Source organism: Penicillium vulpinum, assembly GCF_028829585.1.
Source record: "Penicillium vulpinum strain IBT 29486 chromosome Unknown utg000003l_segment0_segment0, whole genome shotgun sequence".
Taxonomy (NCBI): Eukaryota; Fungi; Ascomycota; class Eurotiomycetes; order Eurotiales; family Aspergillaceae; genus Penicillium; species Penicillium vulpinum.
This window is the reverse complement of record NW_026643243.1, coordinates 5079910-5100792: the sequence shown is the minus strand read 5'-3', so window position 1 is coordinate 5100792 and position 20883 is coordinate 5079910. Positions and strand designations below refer to the sequence as shown.

Genomic DNA, 20883 nt, shown 5'->3' with positions numbered 1-20883 from the left:
GACCAATGATCTGTCTTTAATGGCTGCCGTAAAACTGTGTGGCTGAGTGGGCCAACTCATGGGGCCAAACTCCCCGGATTTTTACCGTCTTCAAAATTCACGATGTCTTTGATCGAGAATTAAAAAAACATAATGAACATGGATCTTATTCCTCCCTCTTACGAATCAGCAACAGACAGAGATGCTTGGACAATTATTGCTCGTTATATCCCTTCCAGCGACCTATGCGCTGCATCTTTAGTCTGCCACAGATGGCATGGTCTATTTATGCCCTTCCTCTGGGGTGATCCAGCATCTCACTTTGGTACAGATAATGACGCAGTCTACGGTAAGTAATATTAGTTACAACAGCGATTGCTGAAAAAGCAATAACCTAACCGGATTACACAGTGGCTCTCACTCGATTTCGAAGAACACTCAAATACGCCCGACAAGAGGTGCGGGCGTTGACCCATACCCTTCATCTCCCACCCGCTCTCTCAGAAATATATGGTGGTCCACGGCCAGGCTGGTTGAGGGACATTCTCGAATGTCTACCTTGTCTGCAATGCCTGATGGTCTCCAAGTTGCCGTTCTTTGACCACCATGCCATGAAAGCATTGAAAACCGACGAGAGATCGAACCAGTATAATATCCGGCTCTTGTTAGCTGAACGTGAGCCGAATACTACTTCTGCCAGCCTCGCAGATACTCTCGTTTTGTTTCCGGCATTGACCTATCTGGATCTTTCGTACACCACCCCAGCACGAGACCGCAATGTACTGTCTACACTAGCTCAAATGCCGTTTCTCCGGGTACTTAAATTGCGTGCCATCGGACTTAAGGACAATGACGTGGAATTTCTAGCCAATGCAATTGGACGACGAGTCCGTTGTCTGGATTTGAGAGACAACATCCTCACTGATATGGCAGTCCGCTCCTTGCTCGAGGCATCTTTTCTCCCGCCAAACGGGAGAGAAAGGCAACATACTACAAGGCAGGCCACCGCTTCACCAGACCCCTTCTCTCACTTTTCAATTAATGAGTCTGGCTCGGATTTCTTCAAACGGCCAGACTTAGATGAACAGTTTGCGAAGCTTCTTGCTCAGCCTGTTTTATACCATCCATGGGTCGAAGACTTGCCGCATACGGGAATTACCCATCTTTATATTACTGGCAATCAAATATCTGTAGAGGCTGTGGCGAGTCTTTTGTTCTCGTCCCGGCTACATGCTCTGGATTTTGGGACCATAAAAATTCCAGATAAGGCACATCAGACGCATCATTATGGGAAGGAGAAGTATCCTGGAACTGAGAAGCTCGTCCCAATACTGGGCAAGGTTGCAGGGGACAATTTGATATATTTACGAGCACACCATGCTGTTCTCACTGGCCAACCGCCAGCGAAAGACGTTGCATCCAACAATGAGTTTCTTCCAGAGCTTTCGGCGCAAGATAGCCCCCGCGAAGCTGAGCAATTTGAGCTGGATACCTCCCAGCAGGTTTATGAGTTACCCGAAGAGACAAGGCCTATTTTTGAACTTGCAGATACATCAACAACCGACTCAATTAGCTCATCTTCGACGACAAAAACGGCAGAGACCTCCCAACTATTGACAGCATACGAGGATGAGCCTTCGCCGTCAGTCAGGCGTGGGTCAGCTTTTGCGCCGGAGGTTGTACAGCCCACCCCTGTGCATAGTAGCACCAATCAAGAGACGGTCTTCGGTGCTTATAGGACAGACACTTGGGATACAGAGCAGGTCGAGGGAGGTACCTTGCCATCCATTTCAATGTCTTCAGACTGCGACACGCTTGCGACGGACTTCTCTCTCCAAGGAACCTTGCAATGCAGCTCGTCCATCTCACCGAACGATTCTCCCGCACAAATGGTACAGAAATTATTGGCAAAGCGCCCACGTAACCAATCAATTCCACTCCAAGGAGGAAAAGAAAGCCGATTCCCTTACCTACACCCATCACATATTCCTCATATGGAATCATTGGTACTGACGGATGTACCCTCACATATAACGCCCAACTCATCAATACTATCTACGCTCATTCGGTTCATTACTGCCTGCTCAAGTGAAGCATTGCTAGCAATTTTACAAGCAGGGTCAGACTATTCCCTCCCACCAGGGCAAGCTCGCATGCAAGCCGAGCAGCAGCGGTCACGATCTCTCTTTGGTCTGCGACGTCTAATTCTCGAAATTACACCTATCGATACCTCCAAATTGACATCATGGAAACCCGGAAACCAGTATAATGCCAAAGGCTATTCAAGCACGGGTGACCGCGACTCGGAGAATCTTTGGTCTGCAGCTGCCGATGATTTCAGCTTCTTCGGCGAAGAAGAGTGTGGAGTCCCTGAAAATGATCCTAGCAAATACTTTCCAATGGCTGCACTTAACGAAAAGGTCTCGCTTATGCCCTCGGAGGATGACTCGTTGCGTTCACCCGATTCTCCTCAACTCGGACATCACCTTCCACAAAGCAATACTCCCGGTCCGCCAGGGACTGCTGGAGACAGAAAGCAGCAGAGCCAGCCCCCGATGATTGACCTTGTGGCAGAGCTTGCAGCCTTTCGTCGGGGCAAGAAGGTTGAGTATGACAAAGTAGTTCATCGTGAGAGAGGACGGCGAAGCACGATTGGCACGAGTAGTTCCGGCCTAATCATGCCATCATCGCCCCATATTTCCCTATCGCATTACGTCGAAGGCCATTGGAAGGGAGAAGTGAAGATCGTACGAAACCCGATGCCAAAGGTGCGGACCGGAACGGTAGACATGTATGGAAACTATTTCGAGAAGGGGTACCTGTACCCATGAATTTTGTACTTAGCAAGATACATACCCATCATACTACTACCGCTGCTACTTCATGCGATCATGTTTGTAGGAATTTTTGATATTTTCTAAGTCCTCATTTGGACCTGAACCATCCTTCCTCCCAGTCATAACAAGCCGTCGTCAACGGGCTCATAAACATCACAATGCTAAAGAGACACCCAAGCTGCCTTCATCGGACAATTGGTGCCGTCTTTTTCATCCTCAGTGTAGGAGCATGGCCGGCAGTTTCGGACCGAGCATCACCCCTGCGATCCGGTCAAGAAGAACACCAATGCGAAGAGTGAAGACAAAATAAAAGAATTCATTTCAAACTAGTTCCATTTTATTTTGTTCATCATGCGACATTCATCTCCTTACAAAGCCTTGGCGGCAGTAGGGGGCTGGAGCTTCTTGCCGTCCTTGTTGAAGCGAATACGAGGAGGAGGAGCACGGTTGCGGCGGCCTTCGCGGGAGCGAACACTGTAGATTGAAAAAATTAGTATTTGGAAGGCGATTGAGTATCGAGGGTAATCGGTGGAAACATACCGGACAATCTTGCCGTGAATGGCGCAGGACACGCAGTACTGGAGCTTCAGGTACATCTTGGGGACAGAGTACTCAGCGAAGACGGAAGCCTCGGAGATATCACCTGTGGAGCGGTAAATCGTTAGTTGCGCTGGTTCGTCTTGAAATCCCTCGAATTGGTCGTAGCCATAGATCTGGGATCTTGTCGTAGATTCGAGGTATCGGGGAAGAGTTGTCACGTACGGATGGCAGCGGACTCGACCATGTTGCGGATGGTGAAGCGCTTGATGGCCTTGTCCTTGGGGGTGCAGCGAGCGCAGTTGGAGCAACGCACAGGCTTGACGTGGCCGCGGCCATTCTTGTTGCGGCCGCTATCAAATCATTAGTTACCGCCCCTGAAGTTGCGAATCGATCGAATCCAGTCTCCCATTCTTCTTGTCCGGCAATGTGCATAGGTCGCGATTTTCGATATATTTGAAGATGTATGTCGTGTGCGCTTCCGTTGGCGTCATTGCGGAGATGTCGAATGGGATACTGCTTCGCCGAGATGGGGGGGGATTTGTTGGTCTTACTTGTTCGCCCTCTTCTTGACCATTTTGACGGTTTGTTCTGTGGATGGTTAGGTGTTGGTCTGTGGGTGAAGGGGGGAGATAGCGTACGGTTGACTTGTCGGGAGTGGGTTGTCGAAGCTCGCTCACACAAAGTCTCTTTCGGGATGGATTGGATTCCGTTGTGCGGGTAGCCCTAAGCCCTTAAGCGAGATGGGTCACGGGGTTGGTGCCTCAAACATCAGGCGATAATACTCGGGAATACTTGATCACGTGTACAGAGTCACGAGCAGTACGTCCGCCTGATTGGGCCTAGCGCCCGGATCGTACCGTGTCATCCAGTGTTTATGGCTCCTCATCCCCGACTAACGAAAGAAACACCCCTGTTCGGATTGACCATTGAACTGCCCATTTTTCATCTCCTTCCCAGGAATTCTCCTTGCTTTTTTTTCTTCTCTCATACCAGTCTCACAACTTTACATCCTTGTTTTGTTTGTGTCCTCTCCCTTCATTTCTCTTTATTATTATTGAGTCTTTCCCCTTTCGGCATTATTATGTCGGCCACAGGTACTTTTCGGGGAAAGCCCAATCAGACCATCGGCAGAGGAAGGCTGCCCGACTTCGGAAACGACCCCAGTGCTTCCCACATCCCTCGACCCCGGCCAGAATCTTCTACCACAAATAATACACCCTCGAGCGACGTCGGAAGTGGCACAATGAGCGCCGCAAGTAGCAGACAGCGACAGACCCAGTCGAAACGCGATGAGGTACGTCATGGCAGCCAACGGGAGTGATCTCCTGATGCTCAATTTAAGCTTTGACTTTGAGCTAACCTCAACACAAGGCTATCCGCCGCAAAATGGAGGCCGACCTCAGCAAAAAGAGGAACGCTCCGGCAAAATCGAGGAGCTCCCGCAAAGCCCCTCCCGGCACCGTGCTCGCCCTAAAGCCCAGTCAGGCGCTCCAGATCAAGCCCACCATGAGCATCGCAGAAGCCGCTCAGCTTATGGCTGCCAAGAGAGAGGACTGTGTGTTGGTCACTGACGATAATGAGCGCATCGCGGGTATTTTCACTGCCAAGGATCTGGCGTTCCGAGTTGTCGGAATGGGCCTGAAGGCGCGAGATGTCTCGGTCGCCGAGATCATGACCAAGAACCCGCTGTGCGCGAGAACGGATACCAGCGCTACTGACGCGCTCGATCTTATGGTCCGGAAGGGATTCAGACATCTGCCGGTCATGGATGAAAATCAGGATATCTCTGGTGTTTTGGATATTACAAAGTGCTTCTACGATGCTATGGAAAAGTTGGAGCGTGCGTACAGTTCGTCTCGCAAGCTGTATGATGCGCTGGAGGGTGTTCAGACAGAACTTGGCTCTAGTCAGCCCCAGCAAGTCATCCAATATGTGGAGGCATTGCGATCGAAGATGTCTGGTCCGACCCTCGAGACCGTCTTGGATGGCTTGCCGCCGGTCACTGTCTCAGTCCGCACCACCGTCAAGGACGCTGCGGCTCTGATGAAGGAAAATCACACCACTGCTCTGCTAGTCCAGGACCAAGGCTCGATCACTGGTATCTTCACAAGCAAGGATATTGTTCTTCGCGTTATTGCTCCTGGCCTCGACCCTTCCACTTGCAGTGTTGTCCGTGTCATGACTCCTCACCCCGATTTCGCCCCGTCGGATATGAGTATTCAAGCTGCACTTCGCAAGATGCATGGTCAGTCATTCCAATCAGCAATTAAAACCTAAAAACAAAGCATGCTAAGTCTACAACAGATGGCCACTATCTCAACCTACCCGTGATGAACGAGGGTGGTGAAATTGTCGGCATGGTGGATGTGTTGAAGCTTACATATGCCACTCTTGAACAGGTATGTTGATATAATAGCAGATCTGACATGCAAACATTTTGACTGACGTATTCAGATCAACACCATGTCAACCCAAGATGAGGAGGGCCCTGCATGGAACAAATTCTGGTTATCAATGGATCACGAGTCAGATTCTATGATCTCTGGTGGGCACAGCCATAATACCCCACACCGCTCAGTCACGAGCCCCGACCTCACTCGCTCAGGCTGCGACAACAGTCTTCTTCCCAACGACTCAGCATCGCACCACGGTGAGGAGCATTCCGAAGTTGCTTCTCATCACCAGCCAGCAGAACCAGCTGCTCCTACTCCATTCCCCTTCAAGTTCAAGGCCCCCGGTGGCCGAGTGCACCGTGTGAACGTTCTTGCTACCAGTGGCATTACTGACCTAGTGTTGCAAGTCACAGCGAAGCTTGGCAAGGAAGTCGAGGCTGTTGGCGGCGAGGCCACTGTCGAGGAGGGTCGGCTGAGCCACACTGGATATGCGCTCAGCTACATGGATAACGAGGGTGATACCGTCTCCATCACCACGGACCAGGATATGACTGATGCCATCGATCTGGCCCGCCGTACTCACCGCGACAAGGTCAATTTGTTTGTCCATGACCCTGCCCAGGCACCCACTCCTGTTGAACCCCATCATGTTAAGATTGTGACTCCTGTTGAAGAGCGAAGCATCACTGAGGAACCCGCATCACAAGAATCCCCTGTGAGCAAGGTCCTGCCTCAGCAGCAAGTTGTGCCCTCTCAAGCGCCAGAAGAGCAATTGATTGCCGGTGTCCCCAACGACTTGCTGCTTCCCGGTGCTATTGTCACATTGGCTGCAGTTATTGCAGGTGTGTTCATTCTCAGCCGCCCCAGTGGCCGGTAAAAAAATATTTGGCCTTTGGTCTATTCCCCAACCCTCTTTTCTCTCCAAATACTTCACTTTGTCTGGTTCAGCTTGGCTATTAAGCATCCTGAAAAAGCATAGTAGATCATTTTTTCCTGTTCGGACTGTTGCATACCCGTTACTTCCTTCTCTAATATCGATATTCCATGTCGCGTTCAGATACCACTGTTCGTGTGAGCAGTTGCGGCCTTAGTTTAGCCTTCAATGCAAATAATTGTTCGAGATAGACTTGATCCGATGATCCCGTGTATCTCTCGCCGTGATGACCCACAAAATAAGTTAACCCTTTGTCTACTACGTATGTAGATCAGCAATGTTTCACTTCTTTCATGGTTATGTATTCATGTCCGTTCAAATGTAGTTGGCCTTGTGGCCTGAAATTACCGCATTGGGTTTAGCGTCTGGATGCGATTATCGTCACTATGGGCTCTTTGTGTTGTCCTTGGATTATTCGTACAGTTAATTGTAATTTTTGTCGAGAAATAATCCGATCCAAAGACCTCGACACCCTCTGCCAAATTTCGTTTCCTCTTGTGGTGTGATCAGAGTAGCACTTCGATTCTTCTTCACCCTCAAGGGCCTATCCGTCTATCGCTCTCCTAATCAGAAATTCTTCTTTTTTCCCTCTCCCCGCCCCACCAAAAACAAAACTCCTCTCCTTCGTTCCACCCCTCTATCCCCACCAAACCACTTCTCCGAGGGTTGAAAGAACTGGTTTGCTTGGATCGTCTGGAACTTGGGAACAGACACGCCCAACATGTCCCTCCTACCTCCCGAAATCCACACCGCGCTTTCCCAGCTGCTCCGCGCCTTGAGCACACCCGACAATACCGTCAGATCCCAGGCGGAAGACCAGCTTAACAATGACTGGGTCCAGAACCGACCGGATGTCCTATTGATGGGATTGGCGGAACAGCTTGGTGGTGCAGAGGACACAATGGTAAGTCGCACTAGACTCCAGGGGTGCAGTTGCTTGGAAGGAAGGAGGGGTGTTGGAAACGACCGACGACCGAACCAACTGCCGAATTTCATGATCATTTGGGATTCAAGCTAATGGAAAAACTTTTACTGGCAGACGCGTGCTTTCTCCGCTGTTCTTTTCCGAAGAATCGCAACAAAAAACCGAAAGGATCCTGTCACAGGTGACAACAAGGAGATTTTCTCGAGCCTCCCCAACGAGCAGCGAATCGTCATTCGTGAGAAGTTGGTGACCTGTCTGACGACTGAGACCGTCACCGACGTACGTAAAAAGATTGGAGACACATTGGCTGAGGTGGCTCGGCAATACACCGATAATGGTATGCGATTCGAACTACCCTTGAAAATGAGGACTGTTGGTTCTAACGGTTTCACCTGTGATTTATAGACGAACAGTGGCCTGAACTTCTTGGTGTTCTCTTCCAGGCAAGCCAGAGCCCTGACTCGGGCCTGCGGGAGACCGCATACCGCGTGTTCACGACCACCCCCGGGATCATTGAGAAGCAGCACGAAGAAGCTGTCGTGGAGGTTTTCACCAAGGGCTTCAAGGACGATAATATATCCGTATGTTGACATCTTCCCATTTCCTTCAAGCTCAATTTTGACCATTTCATCAGGTGCGGATCTCCGCTATGGAAGCGTTCGCTTCGTTGTTCCGGTCGATCTCCAAAAAGTCCCAGCCTAAATTCTTTGGTCTCATGCCCGACCTTCTCAACATCCTTCCTCCTCTCAAGGAGTCCTCTGAGAGCGAAGAGCTGTCCTCAGCACTGCTCGCTTTGATCGAGTTGGCTGAAATCAGCCCAAAAATGTTCAAAGTCATGTTCAACAACTTGGTTAAATTCAGCATTAGTGTCATTGGCGACAAGGAACTCAGCGACCAGGTGCGCCAGAACGCTCTCGAATTGATGGCTACATTTGCCGATTACGCCCCGAACATGTGCAAGAAGGAGCCGGAGTTCGCACAGGAAATGGTCACACAGTGTCTGAGTCTGATGACTGATGTCGGTGCAGATGACGACGATGCGGAGGAATGGAACGCGTCTGAGGATGTAAGTTTTAGCATTTCTGTTGTTATAATTGACATGCCACTTACTAGTCACAGCTTGAACCTGAAGAGAACGATCTCAACCACATCGCCGGTGAACAATGCATGGATCGTCTCGCCAACAAACTGGGTGGACAGGCCATCCTCCAACCTGCATTCTCTTGGATTCCTCGCATGATGTCGTCTACCAACTGGCGTGACCGCCATGCTGCTTTGATGGCTATCTCCGCCATCTCTGAAGGTTGTCGTGACTTGATGGTTGGTGAGCTGGATCAGGTTCTAGCGCTTGTTGTTCCTGCCCTACAAGACCCCCACCCTCGAGTCCGCTATGCAGGCTGCAATGCTCTTGGTCAGATGAGTACCGACTTTGCCGGTACCATGCAGGAGAAGTATCACGAGATTGTCCTCACTAACATCATTCCCGTCCTCGCCTCTACCGAGCCGCGTGTGCAGTCTCATGCTGCCGCCGCTCTTGTCAACTTCTGCGAGGAGGCTGAGCGCAGTACCTTGGAGCCATACCTTGGAAACCTCCTCAGCCATCTCCTGGATCTCTTGCGCAGCCCTAAGCGTTATCTACAGGAGCAGGCGCTGTCCACCATCGCCACGATTGCCGATTCCGCCGAGGCCGCTTTCGATCAGTATTATACTACTCTGATGCCTCTTTTGCTCAATGTCCTCCAGGAGGAACAGGGTAAGGAGTACCGCCTTCTTCGTGCCAAGGCCATGGAGTGTGCTACTCTGATCGCACTGGCCGTTGGCAAGGAGAAGATGGGTCAAGACGCCCTGAACCTTGTGCAAATTCTCGGTCGCATTCAGGAAAACATCGTCGACGCTGATGACCCACAGTCACAGTACCTCCTCCACTGCTGGGGCCGCATGTGCCGCGTTCTCGGCCAAGACTTCGTGCCTTATCTCCCCGGTGTTATGCCTCCTCTCCTAACCGTGGCTGCCGCCAAGGCTGATATTCAGCTGCTGGATGACGAGGAACAGATCGAACAGGTTGAGCAGGATGATGGCTGGGAGCTTGTGCCGCTCAAGGGCAAGATTATCGGTATCAAGACCAGTGCTCTTGAAGACAAGAATACTGCTATCGAATTGATCACGATTTACGCCCAAATTCTCGAGGAGAAATTTGAGCCTTACGTTCTGGAAACCATGGAGAAGATCGCAGTCCCTGGTCTTGCCTTTTTCTTCCACGACCCCGTTCGAGTGTCGGCTGCCAAGCTGATCCCCCAGCTGCTGAACTCCTACAAGAAGAAACACGGCGGCCAGTCGCCGGGCTTCGCTGAAATGTGGAACAAGGTTGCAGAGAAGATCATCGAAGTTCTGAGTGCTGAGCCGACAGTTGATACCCTGGCTGAGATGTACCAGTGCTTCTACGAGTCAGTGGAGGTAGTTGGCAGGAACTCCCTCACTCCCCAGCACTTGCAGGCGTTCATTGAATCGGCGAAGTCGACCCTTGAGGACTACCAGATGCGTGTCAAGCAACGTTTGGAGGAGCAGGCCGAGCTCGAGGATGGTGACGAGGAGAACCTGGACTTTGAGTACGCCGTCGAGGACGATCAAAACCTATTGAGTGATATGAACAAGGCATTCCACACCATCTTTAAGAACCAGGGCAACACATTCCTGCCAACCTGGCAGCAATTGATTCCGTTCTATGATGCTTTCATCACAAGTCAAGACCCGACACAAAGGCAGTGGGCTCTTTGCATCATGGATGACGTGCTTGAATTCTGTGGCGAAGAGTCGTGGGCATTCAAGGACCATATCATGCAGCCTTTGGCTTCTGGTCTGCGAGATGAGAATGCCGCCAACCGTCAGGCAGCGGCGTATGGAGTCGGTGTGGCCGCACAGAAGGGCGGCGCCGCCTGGAGCGACTTTGTGGCAGCCAGCCTCCCCAGCTTGTTCCAGGTTACACAGCATGCGCAATCCCGCACAGAAGAGAACGTGTTCGCGACGGAGAATGCATCTGCCAGTATTGCTAAGATCCTGCACTACAACCCATCCAAGGTTCAGGCTCCCCAGGATGTCGTGACTAACTGGATCGAGACTCTGCCCATCACCTACGACGAGGAGGCCGCTCCATATGCCTATTCCTTCATTGCACAGTTGATTGACCAGTACGTTTCTTGACCAAAACCCCCTCATACTTGTGCTAATATATTACTACTAGGCAAAACCCGGCTGTCTTCGCCAAGGCTGACCGTGTCTTCGGTTTCATCGTGCAGGCACTCGAGGCTGCTACCCTACAGGGTCAGACCGCTACCCGGGTGGCCACATCCGCCAAGCAGCTGGTGGCAGCGACCGGCGCAAATGCAGACCAGATTCTGGCTGCTGTGGATCCGGCCAGCCAGGAAAGAGTGCGCAAGTTCTTCCAATAAAGCTCAGACCTTCGTTTTATATCCGGCAGAGCTTTTTCCCATTTTTTTATTATTTCCCCAATCATTCCCCTCGGTCATGTGAAATCTGAAGTTACCCGAACCCCCGACTCGTTTCTTTAATTTTTAGCTCCTACGTACGAATGCCATCAGCTTTAGACGTTGAGTTTCACAGTGTGCGTGATGTTCATGTAGATCTAATGTCGGCCTTTGATGTGGATATGGCTAAAGTATTGGTAGAAACAAAATGAAAGCAAATTATCTACAACTTCGATACCCTCTGGATTTCATTCGCAACCACATCCTCCAGCCCCATCACCTTCGGCTCTCCAATCAACCCGTTAGCCCGCTTCTCATAAAGCGTCCCACCTTCACCCCAAATCCGACGCAAAGTCAACACAGTAGCCGCCGGGTGCCCAGCCTCCCACGCCGCGGCCTCCGCCTCGCGCAACTTCTCCAACGATGTGCGAGATACATCCCACGGCTGACCACCAAGCTGACGCTCAAATTCCGCCTGAATCTGGTCAGGGCTCGTGGTAAACGAGTTAACACACAGCGCAGCGTTGCGCGTCTCAGCCGTAGCATGAAGTAAAGTGTTCAGGACGAGAACACCAACACTAGCGCAATAGTCAGCCAATAGTCCATCCATCCCAACGAGATAAACACCAAAAGCAAAAGGGAAAAGGAATCTTACTCTTTCATCGTCGTCAAACTAACCTCTCCCTTCCCCTTCTCGCCCAACAAAACAGCTCTCCGCCCTTTAACATCCCACCCACCGGCCTCCTCCTTCCCAGGCACGAGATTAAGATACATCTCTGCAAATGGCCCAGTGACTACATATGAATAGGCGAGGTCGTCGCGCGAGATCTCATTCTCAATGTACGCGCGTACCTTCAGCTTCAGCTGGTGCGGCTTCTCGTTCGCCGAAGCCGGCCCGTACTTGATATCCGTGCCGTACTCGGAGGGCAGGAACCATTTCACACTGGTGCTGGCAGCTGCGAGTCTAATGAGGGGAATCTGCTGGGCAAGTGCATTGCGGCCCAGGGCTGAAATTATAGTATCGATTCCTGTTTGGCTTAGTGGTTAGCCTTTGGCTTGTACAATTTGACATTTGAGGATGCTCGTTGTGTCATTATGCATGGAATGGTATAAAGAAACGGTTTCCTACCTTCGTATGCTGCTTTCACGGCATTCTCATCTTCGGCACTACCCACAATCACTTCTACGCCTTGCTCTTTCAGCTTGTTGAGCTGTGCGGCTTTGGTTTCCGCTGTGTGTGGGGATGTGAAGATGACAACTCGGCCAAATTGGGAGCGCTCGGGCAGGATGGCGTCCAGGATGAAGGCACCAATGTTACCCGTTGCGCCGAATATGAGGATGTTCTTAGCGAGAGACATGATTGTATAGCTTTGCTGTGAGAAGTGAAGAAGTTGCTAATAGTGTAGCTCCGGAGACGGCGCAAACTTATGTACAGCATTCAATGTGGGGTGTCCCACCCGTGGGGATCCTGCTTATCAATCAATTGAGGGAAGCTTCTCAAGGTTAATACTTAATTGCCATTTTAGTTAAAGATCGGAGAATAAAGAACATGTTATATAGTACTTGGGGTTGAAAGTGTCTAGGTAGGTGGTTAGGATGTTTACATGTTTCTAGTGTAGATATATAGATCTTCATCACCACAAAAATATTTATTGGAAATTGGAGATATAAACGAAAATTGAATGATCACATACATCTCTTTTCTATGCGTAGGCCATGATACTTTTCCAAGCTTAAATGGCGAGTTTTGCTCACTCATATCTGTCGATACCTATGTTCTATAGAACGCGGGGTCAAAGCTTCTATGACCTCACGTAACTGAACTTATAGGTGGGCTATTTGAGAGTTGGGGAGCCGCTGATTATTCAAATGTTCTGAGTGTGAAAAAGTGATATGATTCAATCCTATGTTTATCTTATACCTCTAAAGGTTTAAACTACCATTTCCAAGATCTCCAATACCTGAGACTTCTCGTTCAGTGGCACTGGGTTTGTCTTGCAGAAATGGTCATGTAGACTATTCTCTGCCAGTTCATCCAACTGGTCTCGTCCGACTTTGACATCGCTCAAGGACCGAGGCATTCCCAATTCGCGGATGATAGCATCCAAGATATCGCTCAAGTCGGATGCTTCCACGTTGACCGAGCGGGAACGTACCACCTCAGACACAACCGGATCTTGAATCATAAATTGGCGTACGCTAGCTTGCTTTTCGCGGTTGGCGTTGTCCTTAGCATTGTACTTGCACACAGCAGGGAGCAAGACACAACTAGTCTCACCATGGCCAACGCCCAGTGGACCAAGCTATATAGCTGTTAGTCAGGCCCATTGGTGCATCTGTAGACACCTTAGAAGGTAAAAAAAAGGAGAAAATAAGCACATACCTGATGTCCAATCCCATGACTAGCACCCAAATCAATTGGCCCCTCAGTCCAGGCCGCCATAGCATCCACGGATCCAAGTTGGCACTGTAGGTGAGCATCACGGTCTGATCGGTCCTTCTTACAGCGCAAGAGACCAGGAACCAACATTCCCAGCGCACGCTGAGCCAGTTTATCTGATTTCGCAGTGGTACCTGACATGGCACACAGAGTTTCGATACAATGATCAACTGCGCGTACACCTGTACTGAGCCAGACTGAATCGGGGGTTGTTTCCGCCAGCTCCGGATCGAGGATAACTAGCTTGGGTCCGCGAGTTGGATGTTTGAAGGCGTGTTTGCGCTTTGTGCGGTCGTCCGTGCCACCTGCAAAGTTATAGTATTCGCCAGCGGAGAGAGATGTTGGCACGGAAATGATCGGGAGAGTTGGTGTTTTTATTTCTAGTCGCTTTTGGGGACCTTCTGCAAGGGTTTCAAGCTCTTCTGGTGTTTTGATTTGATTCTCGACAACCTAAGTGGGATGTTAGGCTGAGAGTCAATAAATTGGAGTATGCCCCTCTACGGGAAAATAAAAAGAGGCGAGGAGAGTATAAACAGAAATGAAAATATGAAAGAAAAGGTATACCAACCAATGCAATGAGCTTGGCACCATCAGACAAGCTGCCACCTCCAACAGTCAAGAGAAGATCGGCCTGCACAGTCCTAACCTCTTCGGCAATCTGCAACACCTCTGACCACAAGGTGTGGCTCCGCATACCAATCCGACGACCAACCAGTTTATCTGGTCCCAGAGCGGTTTCCAGCTGGTTCATTACATCGGTATTTCGCGACAATGAGCCTGAGCAGATGACATATACTCGGGAAGCCCGGAAGATGTCATTAAGATGACGGGCTATGGCTGCGGGAAAGGCGATGCCATAGGAAATAAGTGGGTAGTCACGGCCTTCAAAGGCAGGTCGAACTGCTTCCTCTGACATTATAGCTTGGTTATAGTCAATCAAAGAAGTGAAAAGAAGGTGAAGATAAGGCCAAAAGAAGATCAAGCAAGTAACCTTTAAATAGTTTCAATATTACATAGGGTAACCTCAGAAACATCATACTATAGTTACATATTCCAAGGTTGGAATCTATTACGATTGATGGTGACCGGTTGATGAGAGGGGTGGCTTATGTTGACGGTACTGCAACTGTTGAGGTCACTGGGGGCTCTCATAAGATTGTTGTCAAATAAATATTGATCATACACTGAATGTGCTAATGGGAGATCTAAATTTCATAATCATCCAAGAACATCAAAATCATCTGTTGATAGACAAACATAGACCAAAGCAAACATCAACCAACAACAACAGCAGCAGCAGCAAAAAAAAAAAAAAGGCCCCAAAGGGGCACCTCAACAACCTGGGCGCCTTGCTGCCGACGGGGTGTGAGTGGCGGTCACATCGGCCAATGACTTACGAGCAAGCCCTGACCACGGGAAGAAGCCGTGAAGTCGTCTCCCGATTTGAGTTGATCAAGTTCAAATGCGAGGGTTGAACCCGAGGTCTCCGGCTCCCTACACGGTAAGAGTCCCGCCGAAACGGTCAATTACAGGCGCAGGGTCTGAAGCGGTTCCCGCTGGGCTACCTGGGCGAGGCTTTAAATATCTTGTTCTTCTCTGATATTTATAGGAAGATATTGTTCCCAATTAGGACTAGTGTGCTCCACTATTATTATTGGCTCCACTTTTTATGATTCTTACCTAACCCCCTGCAAGGTCAACGAAAGTTACAGTAATATCAAATTTGTACCTGTGTAATTTTGCAAATCTCTGTACGAAGTAATTTGTATGGATTTACTTGACCTAACGACATATTATAATTTGATCGATTCTATCGATTTGATCTTTCCGCCTTTTCAATCGAAATTCTGCCAGTTCTTAGTTGAAAACACCCCCAGGGCCCCAAAATGAGATTATATGATGCAGAAATAGGGTATTACATAGCCTGAAATGCCGAGACATTCGCTCTTTTGTAACCCTTTTGAATTACAAAAAAAAATTTTAAAAAAAAAACAGTTAGGCGGCCTTGTAATGTTTTTGGTCGTCTTCTCAGATGTTCTATACGAAGACGGTAAAAAGTATGCATTTGTAGATCATAATCACGTGCATCCCCACACTCCATCTCCGTCACCCGCCAATCCTGCCCTCGACATTCCTCATCAAACGAACCAAGCTCACAATGGCCTCCACCCTCCGTCAGAACCCATGGCGGGCCTACCAAAGCCTCAGCCGGCAACAACTCCGCACAACACGTCTCTCCTCCCGACATCTCTCCACCACTTCCATTCGCTCCAATGCAACCAATAATCCCCTCCGCTCCCGAGCTTCCGCGGCGGCAGATCTTCAACACGCCTCTCAAGCCCAGCGGAAGATGATCTTCTCCGCACTTGGCATGATCACCTGCGCAGCCGGTCTCTACGGCGTCATCAAGCTAGACGTATTCGGACTTAACGAACTAGAGGCCAACAAGAATGAAAAGACCACACCCGCACCCCCGAAGAACGGCGCAATGCGCATGGATGGACCAGTCGGTTTCCCTAGCGGCGGCCCATCATTAATAACAATCCAAGGCCAAGACAGACTCGAGCAAGTGCCAACAGGAACAAGCACAATCCCCACCTTCCCAAGCACAATCCGTCTCCCCTCATCCGAAGCGACAGAAGGCAAGCAAACAGGCGACGACATCGCCCCATCCACAGGCGAAGAATACCAACTGCTAGGCCTCGGCATCCGCACCGTCTCCTTCCTTTCCGTCCAAGTCTACGTCGTCGGCCTGTATGTCGCGAAATCAGACATAACTGAGCTGCAACGCCGTCTTCTACGCACAGCAGTCCACCCACCCACTACCGACGCCGAGGCCGCCCTTTCCGGTGTCGGCGCGGAGGCAGCTACCTCCCTCGTCTCGCCAGAGCGCCAGCAGCTCAAGGATCTTCTCCTTGATCCGGAACACGGCGACGCCGCCTGGAGTGCTATCATCAAGGATAACGGTATCCGCACTGCGTTCCGCATCGTGCCTACCCGCAATACGGACTTTATGCATTTGCGCGACGGCTGGGTGCGCGGTATCACTGCGCGCGCGCAGGCGAAGAAGTCTGCGGAGCCGAACGAGTTCCAGGATGAGAGCTTTGGAAGCTCGATGAATGATTTCAAGGCTGTTTTCGGTGCCGGGAAGGGGAAGTCAGTGCCGAAGGGACAGACGCTTGTTTTGATGCGCGATGCGCACGGCGCTTTGGATGCGCTTTTCCAGCCCGGGGCTAATGAGCCCGTTAAGTGGATGGGACGCGTTGCTGATGAGCGGATTAGTCGACTTGTTTGGTTGAATTATCTGGCTGGCAAGAATGTTTCTAGTGAAGGGGCCCGGACGAGTATTGTCGAAGGGTTGATGACAATTGTCGAGAGGCCCCTTGGAACTGTTGTGCAGAAGGTTATCTGATCTGATTGATCGGGCTATCATTTTGGTCTTGTTTGTTTGTATTAACATACCTGTACGTTATTTGGTCGCTATTACGCTTTTTTATCTCCGGTGGACTCTACAAAATACTCCAGAGCCGTATGGCAACGCTCCACTCAATACACCTCTAACGCTGGAAGATGGCGGGACTCTCTTGATCCCTCCAATTCCAAGCTATGGAAATATTTTCCCGTATCATAGATCTACTAGGCCTAAGAAAGGAAACCTAACGGACATATAGATGGTAGATAGGAGGCAAATACTGTGTGCAATTAAAAAACTTCCTACTTATGTTATATTCAAGACTCAGGCCTCGGAAAGTTCTTGCTTGTGTGACATCCCCGCTTAGATCGCACCAGCTTCCTTGAGAAGTTCCTTCAGGTCCTTCTTGCCCTGGAGATCAGAGTTACCGCCGATGTGCTTCTTGTTGATGAAGATGTTGGGCACGGTGCGCTGGCTTGAGATCTCAGCGAGAGCACTCTGGATAGCAGCTCCCTCCTCTGTGATAAGAACATGTTAGCGATTGATTTGGGAATGAGAGATAAAGATGTCTCGGAAACATAGAATCAAAACTAAAACGACTCTTCTTGAAGAATATAAGAAGCAACGCAAAAAAGAAAAACAGAAAGACTCACCCTCCAGATCCAGCTCGAGAGTAGTATACTTAGCATCCAAGCTGTCGAGCAGCTTCTTGGAAGAGTCGCAGTAGGGGCAGTATGACTTGGAGAAAACGACGACAGCGTTGTCGTTAATGAGGGACTGAGCACGGGTCTTTGCGGCGGACATGGCGGCAGGATTTGGGCCGGCGAAGGAGCCGAAAAGACGGGTAAAGATGGACGAAATGGTGGGCGGTTTGTGGCAAAAAGGGAAGAGGCAGTGGTGTCTCTTTTATAGGATATTCGGGCGGGGTACAGATAAAAAGATGAGAGAACCGGTTGGCTATTCCGTCAAGATTGCGGGATTGGATGCGCCTATGATGTCAGGTGATATTTGTCAGCTGGGGAGCTCCCCGCGCCGACACGGAGACTTTGTTTATCTTGTCCACTCCAGGTAATAGCTACATATGCCCTACATACTATGTAGGCTAGGTACATGTACTTCGTATGGAGATATGAAGTGTAGTTCGTAAATGGCTACCAATTACAATTTACTAGGAAGCCGGTTGGCGCAGTATCTACACGCTTACAAGTACAAGTAGCAATTATGTGCAGGTATGTATTCATCCATTCAACTCGACATCTGATTAACTCCGTAAACAGTTATCTGGCATTTGACATGCGAGCAAATCCAAGAACCGGACTGCTCTTGCCAATTGGCAATCAGATCAAAGAAAGAGGAGAAAATCGCTAGCAAGAAGGCTTGGGAATATGGGGAAACAGGCTTCAAAGATATTTCAGAGAGAAATCCAAAGATTGGAGAAAGTAAAGGAAATCATAGGGTCAGGTAAATCAGCGGCAGGTGTGGGATGAGAATGGAGAGGCGTACATCTCAATTTATGCTTCTTGCGAGGCGGGCGTCCCTCGCTCCCATCCCATCCATCATAATCTGAAGCAGGTTTTTGGAGTCTCCTACCACTTCGGTAGGAATTGCAATTATCACAGGAGAAGAGAAGATAAATATCAAGGAACGGATGCATGGGGGCGAAAAAAAAATTTGAATAACCATGCTCTGGTGTTGAAGAAAATAAGTCGGATTAAAAAGCAATCTGAAGAAAACTGAGCTCAAGGCGAAGAAATGCCTTGGATCGCGGGATATAAAGTCACAGAACAAAACCGACAGAACACCATCCCGCCGGAGACGCTGAAAATAAAATAATAACAGAGAAGGGAATCAAGCAGATGTGCAAAATATCAAAGGTATGTTGAGAAGATCGACGAGAAATTGGACAGATAGTTGTAGAGTAGGAGTCCCATCACATAACAATACAGCATCCGCAGCTCTTCTCTTTCTTTGGTGGCTGCTGCGCGGTGACAACTGGAGGGTTCCAGTTGGGGTTGGGGTTGGGTGGCAATCCCATTGGGGGGGTGTCCTGCACCTTTGGCATGGTGCTGTATCCGGTACTGGTATTCGGGCGGGGTGGTTCTGGGCTCTTTGGCGACTGAGGCGACTGAGGCGACTGAGGCGGCAACTCTTCGAGTTGCAGAGGCTCAGATTCGACTGGCTGCTCTTCTGGTTCGACCTTGGGGGCCACAGGAGGTGGTGCGTCGAATGGGTGCACTGCGAGGGGCGCGAAGTGACGGTCGTATGTGTTCGGTGTCCTGCCTTCCTTTTCCCACTGTTCCTGCATGATCTTTTTGGCGACAGTCGGGATCATCTGTTGGTCTGGTGGAAGGCGAGGGTCGGGCTTATACATGGTTGCCAACCACGGCGGGTCTCCTTCGGGCCGGTTAGCGGCTGTAGGAGGACGACTTTCACCTGACCGGGTGGTAGGGCGTTGTGTGTTGTTACCAGATACAGCACGAGATCGGGGAGCGCTCGCCTTCCTGTTCGCGGGTGGAGCAGAGGTCTTTCTGGTGGTGGAGCTGGCGTTCTTAACTATCTTCTTGCCCGGGGGGTTTTGTGGACCGCTGAATCCGCGGCTGTCTGGTCGACTTTCTGGAGAAGGGGTCGAAGCATCCGGCTCAATGTTGATAGGCTCACTAGCTCTGCGGCTCCGTGAAGACCGGTCGTCTTCATCTGTTGCGGCACGGCTCCGTGAACTGCGAGAATCGCGACCCAAGGATATGGGAACTGGACTAACTGTAGAGACGGGTATTCGGGACGCACTTTTTCCAAGGCTTGGATGGCTGTAGATGCTGGCGGCCGCATCGTCCGCAGCAATCTCCTCTGGTCGGCGGAGATCCCAATGTTCCCGTTCATAGTCACCTTGATTGTCATTCACATCCTGCTTGACAGGTTCTTCTCTCAGTTTCGGCCATGGTTCGGAGTATTCTGTAGTAGGTGAGGTAGCCGTACCAGTCCCACTAGGCTGTGAATCATGGCTTCTCCCACGTCCCGCGCTTGATTTGCTTTCTCCTCTCATCCGTCGCTGGAAGAGGATGGCCGCCTGGTGGAGCTCCTCACTCTCGATCTTTGCCAGCTTGTCTCGGTGGATCCATTTTTCCTGATTCGTTTTTCCGTCCAGGTACAATTTAAGACCATCATTGCCATCCTCGGGCTCTTTACGGCCGACTGCCTCGTGACCAAAGGCATCTCGCATACTACCTAATTCACTCCCATGTCGGTTGAGACTGGGTTCCCTCCGTCCTCGGTTTGAGGCTAAATAGGGCGATTCGTGCGCATGGATGGTACGGGAGACCGAAGAGCTGCGTGAGCCGTTCGAGTTACGCTGTCGAGAAAATTTTGCGCGGATGGAATTCGAGTCGTGTGAGTTGCGTTGTTTCGATAGGTGGCTCTCCTGCGGGGAAAAGGGGATCAGCGCGGTCTTTCACCTCCACATTCTTGGGCTACCAGATCAGAGACTGGGAGTGCCACACGGAATAATCTTACCTCGCTCGTAAGCGGCACCGCAAACTCCCATTGCGAGCCATCCACGGGCGATGCTAAGCCATCTGCAGAATATGCTGCTGTAGCGACGCCCGCCATTCCAGATATTATTGTTCACAAACGAAAAGGCCAGTCCAGCTGCAACCCGGTTCAATAGTAGGGATTGCCGTGGAAATTGGTTTGTCCGCTCAAGCCATTCCAGATAAGAGTCGGAAGGTGGAGTGTAAGGGGGTACACCGAAAGCAGCAAATTGTCAACACACTCTTAAGGTTGACCACAACTGCAGGGGGTGTCCACGAGTTTTGCCTAGTTTTTCCGGTTTGGTTTAACAAGAGCTGTCCTGGTTCTGGAGGGACTGGTCCCGTAGAGGCTTTCCTCGAGGTCTCGCGGGGTTCGGGAGGTTGAGACAAGGATACCGTTACCAACGTAGTAAGGGG

General features: G+C 50.3%; 9 protein-coding genes across 9 annotated transcripts; 4 read left to right on the top strand and 5 right to left on the bottom strand.

Annotated features, from left to right (window-relative positions):
• Positions 1-132: 132 nt before the first annotated feature.
• N7479_006975 (uncharacterized protein) lies at positions 133-2810 on the top strand (the record flags this gene model as incomplete). Its single annotated transcript, XM_057254669.1, has 2 exons — positions 133-328; positions 391-2810. 2 exons carry the CDS (start codon positions 133-135, stop codon positions 2808-2810), a joined length of 2616 nt encoding a protein of 871 aa, XP_057108531.1.
• Positions 2811-3000: 190 nt separating this feature from the next.
• Positions 3001-4295, bottom strand: N7479_006974 (40S ribosomal eS26 domain-containing protein; the record flags this gene model as incomplete). Its single annotated transcript, XM_057254668.1, has 8 exons — positions 3001-3076; positions 3189-3290; positions 3357-3459; positions 3579-3706; positions 3908-3944; positions 3995-4079; positions 4124-4195; positions 4254-4295. The coding sequence occupies 8 exons, from the start codon at positions 4293-4295 to the stop codon at positions 3001-3003; spliced, it is 645 nt and encodes a 214-aa protein (XP_057108530.1).
• A 142-nt stretch (positions 4296-4437) lies between these two features.
• Positions 4438-6626, top strand: N7479_006973 (CBS and PB1 domain protein; the record flags this gene model as incomplete). The annotated part of the gene is made up of 4 exons (XM_057254667.1): positions 4438-4650; positions 4728-5601; positions 5661-5755; positions 5811-6626. The coding sequence occupies 4 exons, from the start codon at positions 4438-4440 to the stop codon at positions 6624-6626; spliced, it is 1998 nt and encodes a 665-aa protein (XP_057108529.1).
• Positions 6627-7404: 778 nt separating this feature from the next.
• N7479_006972 (nuclear import receptor PSE1) lies at positions 7405-11054 on the top strand (the record flags this gene model as incomplete). Its single annotated transcript, XM_057254666.1, has 6 exons — positions 7405-7587; positions 7723-7945; positions 8014-8189; positions 8243-8674; positions 8728-10793; positions 10847-11054. The coding sequence occupies 6 exons, from the start codon at positions 7405-7407 to the stop codon at positions 11052-11054; spliced, it is 3288 nt and encodes a 1095-aa protein (XP_057108528.1).
• A 259-nt stretch (positions 11055-11313) lies between these two features.
• Positions 11314-12448, bottom strand: N7479_006971 (uncharacterized protein; the record flags this gene model as incomplete). Its single annotated transcript, XM_057254665.1, has 3 exons — positions 11314-11668; positions 11746-12118; positions 12220-12448. 3 exons carry the CDS (start codon positions 12446-12448, stop codon positions 11314-11316), a joined length of 957 nt encoding a protein of 318 aa, XP_057108527.1.
• A 573-nt stretch (positions 12449-13021) lies between these two features.
• Positions 13022-14446, bottom strand: N7479_006970 (iron-containing alcohol dehydrogenase; the record flags this gene model as incomplete). The annotated part of the gene is made up of 3 exons (XM_057254664.1): positions 13022-13393; positions 13474-13980; positions 14099-14446. 3 exons carry the CDS (start codon positions 14444-14446, stop codon positions 13022-13024), a joined length of 1227 nt encoding a protein of 408 aa, XP_057108526.1.
• A 1242-nt stretch (positions 14447-15688) lies between these two features.
• N7479_006969 (chalcone isomerase domain-containing protein) lies at positions 15689-16942 on the top strand (the record flags this gene model as incomplete). Its single annotated transcript, XM_057254663.1, has 1 exon — positions 15689-16942. One exon carries the CDS (start codon positions 15689-15691, stop codon positions 16940-16942), a length of 1254 nt encoding a protein of 417 aa, XP_057108525.1.
• A 363-nt stretch (positions 16943-17305) lies between these two features.
• On the bottom strand, positions 17306-17746 carry N7479_006968 (glutaredoxin; the record flags this gene model as incomplete). Its single annotated transcript, XM_057254662.1, has 2 exons — positions 17306-17460; positions 17596-17746. The coding sequence occupies 2 exons, from the start codon at positions 17744-17746 to the stop codon at positions 17306-17308; spliced, it is 306 nt and encodes a 101-aa protein (XP_057108524.1).
• Positions 17747-18872: 1126 nt separating this feature from the next.
• Positions 18873-20545, bottom strand: N7479_006967 (uncharacterized protein; the record flags this gene model as incomplete). The annotated part of the gene is made up of 2 exons (XM_057254661.1): positions 18873-20357; positions 20450-20545. 2 exons carry the CDS (start codon positions 20543-20545, stop codon positions 18873-18875), a joined length of 1581 nt encoding a protein of 526 aa, XP_057108523.1.
• Between the last annotated feature and the right edge of the window lie 338 nt (positions 20546-20883).